General features: G+C 44.6%; 1 protein-coding gene across 1 annotated transcript; it reads left to right on the top strand.

Moving 5' to 3' along the window:
- The first annotated feature begins 5,870 nt into the window (after nt 1-5,870).
- On the top strand, nt 5,871-9,268 carry TBCC (tubulin folding cofactor C). Its single transcript, XM_081857619.1, has one exon. It carries the CDS (start codon nt 6,849-6,851, stop codon nt 7,869-7,871), a length of 1,023 nt encoding a protein of 340 aa, XP_081713745.1. The 5' UTR covers nt 5,871-6,848; the 3' UTR covers nt 7,872-9,268.
- The last annotated feature ends 2,835 nt before the right edge of the window (nt 9,269-12,103 follow it).

Here is a 12,103-nt window from a genome sequence, read left to right as displayed (position 1 = left end):
TGAGTAAGGCTTTTGACAAAGTCCCCCATGATATTCTCGCAAGGAAGCTGGTAAAATGTGGGTTGAATGAAGTACGGTAACTGTTAGGTGTATTTGTAGCTGGTTGACTGACTGAACACAAAGAGTACTCATTCATGGTTCCTCGTCATCCTGGAAAAACGTGACAAGTGGGGTGCCGCAGGGTTCTGTGTCCTGGGTTCGTCGTTGTTCGACAGCATTAAAAATGACTTGGATAACGGAATTGAGCGGATGCTCATCAAATTTGCAGGTGACACCAAACTGGCAGGGGTAGCTAATGCCACAGAAGACAGAATCACAATTCAAAATGACCTTAACAGATTGGAGAACTGAGTGCAAGCTAACAAAATGAATTTCAATAAGGACAAATGTAAGGTTCTGCATGTAGGCAGGAAGAACCAGATGCACAACTATAGGATGGGGGACACCTAGCTTACTAGCAGTTCATGTGAAAAAGATCTAGGGGTCTTGGTGGACCACAAGCTTAACATGAGTCAACAAACAGTGTGATGCAGCAGCAAAAAAAGCTAATGCTATTCTAGGCTGCATCACCAGAAGTATAGTGTCCAAATCAAGGGAAGTAATTTGTTTAGTTGTTGTTTAGTCGTTTAGTCATGTCCGACTCTTCATGACCCCATGGACCAGAGCACGCCAGGCACGCCTGTCTTCCACTGCCTCCCGCAGTTTGGTCAGACTCATGTTTGTAGCTTCAAGAACACTGTCCAACCATCTCGTCGTCTGTCGTCCCCTTCTCCTTGTGCCCTCCATCTTTCCCAACATCAGGGTCTTTTCCAGGGAGTCTTCTCTTCTCATGAGGTAGCCAAAGTATTGGAGCCTCAGCTTCACGATCTGTCCTTCCAGTCAGCACTCAGGGCTAATTTCCTTAAGAATGGATGCGTTTGATCTTCTTGCAGTCCATGGGACTCTCAAGAGTCTCCTCCAGCACCATACTAACCAATTAATTAACTAAGTGAGAATAGAGGGAAGCTGTTGTAGGAGGAAGAGGTGAATGTAAAGGGGCCGGGGAAGAAGAATGAATGAGAAAGTTGGGGGGGGTGGAGATAAGGGACAAGTTGTATGTGTAAGGAGAATGGGGAGAAGGAATTCAGGAGAAGGGTAAAATTACTTTGAAAGGAATGTGCAGATAGGAAGGGTCATGGGGAGAAAAAGAGGACGAAGCAACAACGTGTGGGAAGATTAATGGAGAGTAATAAGTGGAAACTAGGTAGGGAAAGAGAGAAGCAGAAAAACAAACCTTTTTTTAAAAAAAATAATAATTAAAGTGGATCCCATAAAATAGGTTGTGCTAAATCCCAGGTCTCCAGATGTTGAAGACTATTCACTCATAGTTAAAGGTAAGACAGTATAAACCAAAATGTTGACTTTTTGGGCCACAGGCAACATTATGCAGGATATCCTTCTGGGACTTTACAAAGGGGTACCTGAATGATACATGCCATTGCAAATATGTGTTTATCCCTGGAGGAGCCAGTGTGGTTTGATGGTTTCAGTGTTGGAGACCAACCTGGGAGATCAAGGTTCAATTTTTATTTCAACAAAATTTGTATACCTCTTAAGTCCAAATAAAACTTGCAAGTGCGTATAAAATATGCATTAAATCCCAAATCAGCCATGAAGCTCACTGGGTGACCTTGGCCCAGTCTCTGTCTCTCAGCTATCTCACAGCGATGTGTTGAGGACAAATTGGGAAGTGAAAGAACTATGATGCCACCTTGAGCTCTGCGAAGAAAAGGAGAGATATAAATGGAGTGAATAAATAAATAATCATATTCACACTTTACATGCTTTTTTAATTAGTTCTTAAAATTACAAAAGAGATGAGTTATTGCAAATAATACCATCAATATTCAAACAAAAGAAAACAATACCATCTGACAACATAACCATCAAAAGTTTCATTCCAAAAGGAAATTAAAATTGCCCAGTCAATACATTATCTCTTGCCTGGATGGAATAAGTTAATTTATTGTCATGTCCAATATTTTAAAAACATTTTGACCAGAGGTAGTAGTCTCCCCCACCCCCAATACATTGCAATCAACATTTTCACTCCTATCAAAATTTTGGTAACTATTATCACATTCACATATATCCATATATCCTTCCAAACAGTTTAAAGGTCAATTTACTGGATTTCTTGGAATTGAGTATCCAGCAATTTGCTTATTATTTTCTAAGACTTGCCACCAGAAACCTTGAATCTTATAATCTCCTCCATACATGTGTAGGCAATCTGCAAGGGAAGTTACCACACCTCCAGCAATTATTATTAGACAGGTTATATATAGGTTTCAATTTGCAAGGCATCAAATACCATTCATGCAATGTCTTGCAATAGTTTTCTTTCAAATGCATTGACAAAAAGTCAAATCTCTGTGTTTCTTTCACATTTTCAGAATTCAGCACGCTTCCCAGGCATAAGAAACTCTTCTGATAAAAATCACAATCATTTCATGTTCTTTTGAAGGCAGACACACAAACCCATTAAGTTGTGAGCACTGAGCCGGCTAAGTGCTATATAATACACTAAACACTACATTGCCCTTCTGCAACCCATCCCCCCCCCCAAAAAAGCAAAAAGCTATTACTTCTTATATGCTGGAAATCAATTACAAGATGGAAATTGAAATCATTTTAGTTATTGTGTGCCTATCACTTTTGCTCCATGATGATTGCAAATCTCTTGCAAAATAAAATGCACTTACAAGCCTTTGTCAGTTTTGTACAGCTTAACATCCATAGCAGTAACTAGTCCAACAGCTCCTCTTGCTTGCAGGCCCCAGAATACTTAAACCCTGGTGAAATATTGCAAAACAAGCCATCCAGGTACAATGCAATTCCCTTGCTAGCTTTCCCTCCTTTACAATCCTTTCCTCTTAGGATTTCCAAAGGTTGGTATTACTACATGTGGGGCTGGAAAACTCCCTAACGTCTAATACTGTAATTTTACATCTGACATAAAAGCCAAACAGAGACTATCTCTAGACAGAAGATTATAGCTTACAACAGTTCAGTCAAATTCAGATAGTCACTCCTCACTGTGAGTATAAGGCTGAGCCACGTTTCTACGCATGTGATCCATTATAGCAGAGTGGAGGAAAACTGGTATTTTTCTGCTAAGGCTTCAATCCTATTCACATTTGTCTGGGAGTATATTGAACTCAATGGGACTTACCTCTGACTAAAAATATGATGGGGGGAAATACATAAAGCCCATCACACACACACCCCCAGGGTATATCACACCCTGAAATTCATGGGTGGCATCTAAAATTTTGAAATAAAACCAAAAGCTTTAATTGATTAGTTTATACTCAGTATTAAGCTAGTGCATATTGGTATACAGTGGCACCTCAGGTTAAGTACTTAATTCGTTCTGGAGGTCTGAAGCACCACTTTAGCTAATGGGGCCTCCCGTTGCCGCAGCACCGCTGCTGCACGATTTCTGTTCTTATCCTGAAGCAAAGTTCTTAACCTGAGGTAATATTTCTGGGTTAGTGGAGTCTGTAACCTGAAGCGTATGTAACCTGAAGCATATGTAACCCGAGGTACCACTGTATATATTTATTCTAAAAATTAAGCTACTCACACTGCAATCCTGTGCACACTTATCTGAGAATTAAAGCCATTGAACATATTGGGACTGCTAAACAAACATGCATAGGACTGTGTTAATTTAGTTTTTAAATTGGATTTTTTATCAGCTATCCCTTTTGACTGGTTCCCTGGCTTATCAGTGGCAGGGATATGGCCCTCAAGATATTGCTGGACTCAAACTCCCATTAGTTGCAGCTGGTATAACAAATGGTCTGGGATGAAAGATGGGAGTCCTGTAACAACCGGAGGAACATAGGTTTCCCATCTCTAGTCTTATAATCTGCCCCCAAGGTTTGCCAATTCCTCCAAACAGAACAGCTTCAAGATAGGCAGTTGTGTTTATAGAATACCAGTTGATGACCCATCCGATTCTAAATAATGCTTCCCAATAATGATCTTTGTAAGTGTGACCACAGATTCATACAAATTGTTGCCACAAAGTGGCAATTGTAACCAATAATGCTTTGGTCAGGCATTTCTTCTTCCAGAGCATTGCTTAGGCATCATTCTGCATCAGTAACTCCCATACATAAGAAGCAACGCTGGAGCTTTATTCAAGCAGCAGACTTAGAATGTGTCTCCAAACAGCAAAGCATTCTTCACACATGCACACTTATCACACAAAGGATCCTGCATGTCTGAACCAGGCAGCATAGATTCAACAATGCAGAGGAAGCTTTCAAATCACCTCACACAGAATTGTTTTTCAGTGTAGTTAACACATTCAGCAGTGAATTCTTAAGGAAGTACTGTAATCAAGTTACAGAAAATCAAACACAGTACGTGGTGGTGCATGGTCATTCTTCTTAGCTAGTAGAGGAATGAGACTGTGATTTTATAATTGTTGGAAGACGCCCAGAGTGGCTGAGGCAATCCAGTCAGATGGGTGGCATATCAATAGTAAATTATTATTGTTGTTGTTGTTGTTGTTGTTGTTGTTATGATTATTACTACAGTATTAGCATGCTAACTAGTCATGGGATACCTGTAATTATTTTCTTCTCTAAATCCCTTTTCCTTTTCTAAGCCAAAAAACAAGGACTATCTTATAATGGTGTTTGCATTTGTAAGCTTCTTTGAGAGCCCTTTTTTTTCAGCATAAACTTGATTGAAAACCTATTTCCAACACCTTCCATGGCAGGCACAGATTGTGAGGAATGAGTAGTAATTTTCACATGAATGTGTTTAAGATATGGTTACCAAACGTCCCCATTTCCCAGGGACAGTCCCCGGATTTACAAATCTGTCCCCAGACAAAATCCATTCCTGGAATGTCCCCGGATTTCATTTAATGTCCCTGGATTTATATTTTAAGTGTTGTATTTTTATTAGTAGGCAATGAACGTTGCGTGATTGGTTCAATGGCACAAGACACATCATATGGAGACTTCTGGAGAGGCAAAATGGCAGGCACCACGGCAGCGAGCAGCTCCTGAAGCCAGCCAGAGCCAACTGCGATACCAGGCTGGCTCTGGGCTTTTGAGACTGCCGCTGCTGCCGCCGCCGCTGCTGAGGTGGAACTGGGAACGCCCAGAGCATCAACTGGGGGAACCACTGACCCCTCCCCTGCGACCCAAATCAAGCCAGGTGCGAGAGTGTCTGGCCACCCGGCCGACTGCCCAGCAGCGCTCCAGGGCCAGTAAAACCCTGGAGCCAACACAGGGAGGAGGAGGAGAGGAGAAAGAGAAGGAAGAGAGAGAAAGAGGAAGGAGAAAAAAGAGGGGAGCCCCAACCTTGTCGCGCCGCTGCCACCACTGAGGAGGAGAGGTAGGAGAGCACCAGGAGGGCAAGGACACACGGTCGAGCCCAGGCCCGACCCGAACCTACTCCAAGGCAGCTAATGCTCCAAGAGAGGAGACCAGGGCCCAGAGGAAGGTCGCGTGACAGAGGAGACCACAAAAGAGATTACTTCTTTTTTAAAAAAAATTAATAACTTTTTTTTACTTTTTTTTTTAAGTGTCCCCGGATTCTTTGGGGAAAAAATCTGGTAACCTTAAGAAAATTAGGATGTAACTTTTCTGGGACTTTCCATCACCTCCCATTGCTATGGGTTAAGAACCTAGGGAGACAACAGATCTTGGGTCCATCTAGCTGAGCCTTTGCCAAACTGGTACACTTCAGATGTGTTGCACTATACGTTCTATTGGTGTCGGGCAGCAGTTGCACAAGGCTGGCCTAGCATTTGTCAGCTGTTCTCTGGGGTTTCAGAAAAAGAATTTCCCCTACTGGACCTGGAAATACCAAAAATGGAACATGGGACCTTCTGCATCAAAGCATATGCTCTAACACAAAACCAGTGGATGAGGGCAATATCATCTTTCAATCGTTTACAGGGGTGCCTAAACTTTTTTTCAAAGAGGGCCAGATTTAATGAAGTTTGATGAGTTGTTTTTAGGATTGAAATTGCTGAGCTTTTTTAAGGATTTTACCCCAGGACATATGCTGCCATGGGGCGGACTTTGGACATCTAGTGAATTATTTGCACCAAAATCTCACGTAGTGTTTTTATTATACTGAAGGAAAACAGCTGTTTCATCTTCCTTGTTTTTAAAAAATGTATTGCATTCCTCCACAACCCTCTGCATCTTTATTCAGACGTGATAATTAAATGCGTAAGGGAACACAACCTTTTCTTTCCGGACAAACAGCAAACTACAAAATGTATGGACCTTTTGCGTGCTTTTGCGGCAACATCTATTACTCTAGAATCCATTTCTGAACACAGCAGCCTGATAAATCGCTGGAGCTTAAAGACAGGCTCAATAATTTGCAGCAGGGCAGGCACGCGATTTTCTTTGGTTGCAAATGCAACACCGAAGAGTCCCTTAAAGACTAGCAAACATTGCCCGTTTAACAAGCAGGAGCCGAAGTTTACAAGACCCCTTTCCCCGCAAATCCCTCTCTCCTCTTCCGTCCAAAGAGCGCTCGACTTCCTCCAGCCCCGGCCACACCCAGCGGTGTTTTGTTTCGCTCCTTCCACCCTCCCGGAGGAGCACCCGGATGCGCCGGGCGCGGAGCCTTCATTATTGCTACATCCTCCTCTGCCTACGTTCCTGAGCACCGCCGGCGCGGCGCCTTTAAGAAACGAGCTGGCCACGCCCCCCATTGAGGCCTCCTCAACCAATCGCGAGCGAGGCCGGGCTTAGGGGGCCAATCGGCGCCGCCTTTAGTGCGAGGCGCTCGAAGCCGCTCCCTGAGGCGAAGGAACCAAGATGGAGGCTGCTCCTGAGAGGAACGGGGTGTCTCTCGCCGGCGGCGGCGGCGGCGGCTTCGCCCCCGAGGTCCCCGAGAGGCTCCAGCAGCGGGAAGCGGAGCGGAAGGAGGAAGCGGGTCGGCGGCGGCGCGAGAAAGAGTCTCTGGCGGTGCGGGAGGAGCAGAGCGACTACTTCGCCGCCGCCTTCGCCCGGGAGCGGGCGGCCGCCGAGGCCTTGCTGGAGCCGGAGCGGGACGCCGAGGCCGTGTCGGAGGCGGCGCGGCGGCTGCAGGAGCTGCAGCGGCTGCTGACGGACTCGGTGCGCTTCCTGGCCCCCTACGAGGTGCGCCAGGCGCAGGCGGCGCTGGGGAGGCTCCAGGACGCGCTGGCCGAGCGGCGCCTCCAGCTGCAGCCCAAGAAGCGCTTCGCCTTCAAGAAGGGCCTCAGGAAGGAGGCCCAGGAGGCGCCCCCGGCACCGCAGCCAGCGCCTTCGGCCCAGAAGGGTCAGCCAAGCCGGGCGGAGGAGGAGGAGGAGGAGGAGGAACCCGGGTGCGGCTTCAGGCGGGCAGAAGGACTGGAGCTGGAAATGGGGCCGGCCGAGCTGCTGCAGCGGGACGTGGCGCTTTCGCAGCTGAGCCGCTGCCGGGTGCGGCTGCGGGGCAACCCCAACACGCTGTCGGTGCGCGGCTGCCGGGACTGCACGGTGCTCTGCGGGCCCGTGTCCACGTCGGTGATGGTGGACGGCTGCGACGGCTGCGTCGTGGCCCTGGCCTGCCAGCAGCTCCGCACGCACCTGGCCACCCGGAGCAGCTTCTACGTGCAGGTGACCTGCCGGGCCATGCTGGAGGACTGCAGCGAGGTCCGCTTCGCGCCCTACACGTGGACTTACGAGGGCATCGACACCGACTTCGAGACTTCCCGGCTCGACAGGAGCAGGGACAACTGGAACCAGGTGGACGACTTCAACTGGCTGGCTAGGAACGAGCCCTCGCCCAACTGGAGCGTGATCCCCGAAAATGAGAGGATCACGGACTGGGATTGAACCCGTGATTGTAGCCCCTTCGCCTCCGCAGAGGGGACTAGATAGTGCCTGCTGCATTTTGGAAACGGCTTACCAAAGGATGCAGTTAGAGATTGATTGATGTCCTTTTCTTGTTCCCGGTATTGGTTTAGGCAGTGTAATAATCTGGGGCCAAACACAGCCTGGTGGTTCTTTCTACCTAATGAATGGTGCTGACGCCTTCTGTTGTGCACACTCTGTGTTATGCTGTGGCTGCCTTAATATTTCTCCAAATTCTGTTATAGTGGTGCTTTCTCATCTCTGCCCCCACTTTTAAGATGATAAGATGTGCCATACCACTAAAGTACTCTTGGTTATCTGCCCATTGTGCAGGTTTAAAAAAAGATAATGCTTTGGATGGTGAAGTGCTTCAGCTCTGTAACACATTAGAACCAATGCAAATGTTGAGGAAAGTATAACCTTATCTAATGGCTAAATTGATACTTGTAGTTAAAGCTGAAAAAAACGTTAACAACAATTAGTATACCACATGTCTGCCAAATAAGCTTATTCAGGAATGTGGCACATGTATAACAAAGATGCTACAAGTCAGAATAGGGGTGTCAAACCATCCCTGCAAGTGGCTGCCTAACCTTTTAAACAATTCAAATTATGCTTTATTTCCAGAAGCAAACTTTGGATGGACTTCCACTTCAGTTTCAAATGTCCGTAATAGAATATACTTTCGTCTGCTAGAAGACATTAAGGGATTACCTGCACCACCTGCAAAATGTCACCAAAACGTGTTGCTGAATTACGGTGTTTGTAAGCTTTAGTTCACCTTTGCACCTAGAGCTGACAAATACTCTAATCCCGAACAAGTGCATATAATTGGTTTTGGTTTCAATTAACGCTGTACCTGCAAGTTTTTGAAAGGTCTGTGACCAGTCAAAAATGTATACATGCATTAAACAACTAAAGCACATGCTTAATTCTCCCACAAAAATCATTGTGAAATTAAAAGTGCTGAACTCTGGCTAGATTGTGCCCACATGTTTATTGTGCTGTATGCAAGAAAGCTACTTTGACAGTAACCATACGAAACTTCATATAGCATTTTGCATATTTCTGTACAAATATGAAATGGTCTGAACATTTAAAAGTCTTGATGTACTGTCCATGTTATTTCCGCAAATATCATCTTGGATTAAAACAAACTAGTCACTGTTAGAGGTAATGCCTTTGAGCTCAGTATTGTTGGCCTGTCTATAAACACTGTAAAATTGGTCTTCATTACTGTTTGACTGTAACAAAAATCATTTCCGTTCCTTATCTTATTTTAGTATTTATATGAAAGTAGTTAAGAACTTACTAGTTTTATAAAATATTGATGGCTTTTCCCTGTTTACTGGCTGCTCAGATTAAAAAGTCATACGTGACTGGTTTCTTGTGAGTTTTGTTTTACAAGTGGTACTCTACCTCTTAATATCTCTATGACACTGGGAGGAGGTTACATAATTCACAGGCTACTTGTCACTCTCCCACAAGAAGGGAGAGAAACCAAAGGTGGCATATCTTGAGTGCTCTACTGCTGGTAGCACTGTGAATTCCAATAATTAATTGGATGAATGGCTGCTAGTACCACACACACACCCTAGCAAGCTGTTATAGGTGAGAACGGATAGTGTTGTTGATCCCTGTCATGCAGCTTGGATCTAGGAATATATTGTGTGAGCAGAAATGTGCTTGTACAAGACAGCCCTGCCAAATGATTCTAATTTCTTTATCCTGCTGTGAAATGGCTACCATTCCAGAAGATCCCTTGACTCTTGAAGCAGCTTTTGGAAGGGGCAAAGAGGGCTATAGTGTGTGAATGGGGGAGAAACCAGGGAAAGCTCTGTTGTGCAAGTAGAAGGCCTTTCATAGGTTAGAAAGACACTGCAGCTAGACAACTGACACGGGCAAGCTGATCAGTAGTCCAGTCCTTTCCTCCTACATCAGAACTATTGTTATTAAATTTATATACCACCCTTCATTTGAAGATCACAGGGCAGTTTACAACACAAGAATAATAAATGAAAACACAACATGCATAACATGATAACAAAAAACAACAACACAATAACCGCCTCCTCATTAACAAATTTAAAAGACCTGCTGAAGACCTTCCTTTTCCATTTAGCCTTTTAAGTAGAGATTAAAAAAAAAATAGGTCCCATCTGCACTCTATATTTAAAGCACTATTATACAACATGAACAGTCATTACACTCCCTCCCCCAACATCCTGGGAACTGCAGCCCGGTAAGGCTGCATAGGGCAGTCAGGAGCCCCCAATTCCCCCTCACAGAACTAACATTACCAGAATAGTTTCACAGTCAATTCCTCTCCCCAGGGAATTTTGGAAAATGTAGTTCTGCAAGAAGAGCAGGGGCTTCTAGCAGCCCCCAGCAAGCCATAGTACTTAGGATTCTGGGGGAAACCATGGCAGCTCAAAGAGGTATGACAATGCCTTGAACTTAGGAAGACTAAACTTCAGGAAGTTCTTCCTGATGAAGCAAGCTGATCAGTAACTGAGCAGATGGCTTTGGAAGGGGAAAGGACTCTCCATTAAGAGATTTGTAAGTGGGGGTGGAATGACCACTTACAGAATGGTGGGCTACAATACCATTATCAGGGCAATGTAAAAAGCATGTTTTGTTTCATTTTTTTAAAGCAAGTTGATTTTTCACTGAAGATAGTAATGTTTCTCTCCGGTGCTAAGGTGGTTGTCTGCAATTAAACCTCCCTCACTTAAGAAGAAGCTCCCATCTAAAGCCATATCACATACAAAATGTTACTTATTTTAATAATTTCTATACCTATAAGCAGGGACGTGGGTGTCGCTGTGGGTAAAACCTCAGCGCCTAGGACTTGCCGATCGCATGGCCGGCGGTTCGAATCCCCGCGGCGGGGTGTGCTTCCGTCGTTCGGTCCCAGCGCCTGCCAACCTAGCAGTTCGAAAGCACTTCCGGGTGCAAGTAGATAAATAGGGACCGCTTACCAGCGGGAAGGTAAACGGCGTTCCGTGTGCTGCGCTGGCTTGCCAGATGCAGCTTGTCACGCTGGCCACGTGACTCGGAAGTGTCTGCGGACAGCGCTAGCTCCCGGCCTCTAGAGTGAGATGAGCGCACAACCCTAGAGTCTGTCAAGACTGGCCCGTACAGGCAGGGGTACCTTTACCTTTACCTTTTATACCTATAAGCAGTGCATGAGAGGGATACATTGTACATAGTTAAATCAGTTAAAAGTAACCATAAATGTTAGCTATAATTGTTCATATACTCGGAGAGTGGCATCTACAGTGACGGGTTTTGTCATCCTTTATCCAGGCTCCTTCCTGTATGGTTTTATACCAAGATTGCTCAGTGCACTTCTGTGTCGCTTGCTTACTGTCTTAATGAAGGCAACAGTTTCAAAAGTACACATCACTGGAAATCTACCAATGTAGCTTAGGACACAATGTATTTTTTAAAAGTGTTTTTATTGAAAGTTTTCAACATAAAACTAATTTAAATTCCAAAAATGGTAAGAAACCAAGAAATGAGAAGAGAGAAATGAAAAGGGAGAAAAAGAGAGAGGAAAGGAGGGGGAAAATAACTATAAGGGGCCTTTATCACATTTATATCATATATATCATATCATTTATCCACACAAAGAAAGGTAGACCCTCCCAGCTCCCACCTGGGAGCCTACTTCTTCCAGTCTCCCACCCTGGGAGAACCTTTCTACCCTGTCTTTCCTGCTGGGACCACCTTCCTCCAGCTATTCCCTTTCTGTGTGTGTGCTTAGAACACAATGTACAAACGGGTGTTCCAACTCACTAATTCCATTTTGGAATTAAAAATCTGAAGATGTGACAGTAACTGGGAAAATACTGTAATTTAGAAACATCTTTTTTATTGGATATCTGCACTAAGAGAACTTAAAAGTTTGTAGCCAACATTTTTTAGCATGGGTTCATCACATAAATCTTACTGATGTCATGTTTCTTGGTAATATTATTAGCCACTAGATTGTACAGAGGCATGTTCCACAGCTTCTGTTTTCTCCCTCTTTCCATGAAGATCTGCGATCAGTCAGAAGGATAGTTCTTGCAATAGTTTGCTGTACAGAATTTGATGCTTTCTCCTGCTGTTTAAAAAGTTACATTTTCATTTTCCTATCATTTCCATTTTGTGTATGTTAGGTGGATTGCAAAGATTTCCAAAAGCATGGGTTAGGGTCTACTGGTAGC

The sequence above is a fragment of the Podarcis erhardii genome, assembly GCF_964252035.2.
Source record: "Podarcis erhardii genome assembly, chromosome: 3".
NCBI lineage: Eukaryota > Metazoa > Chordata > Lepidosauria > Squamata > Lacertidae > Podarcis > Podarcis erhardii.
This window is presented reverse-complemented; position numbering and strand designations above follow the sequence as displayed.

What these genes read in the sequence shown, in the direction of transcription:
- TBCC (XM_081857619.1), top strand. Translation starts at nt 6,849, where the DNA reads ATGGAGGCTGCTCCTGAGAGGAACGGGGTGTCTCTCGCCGGCGGCGGC.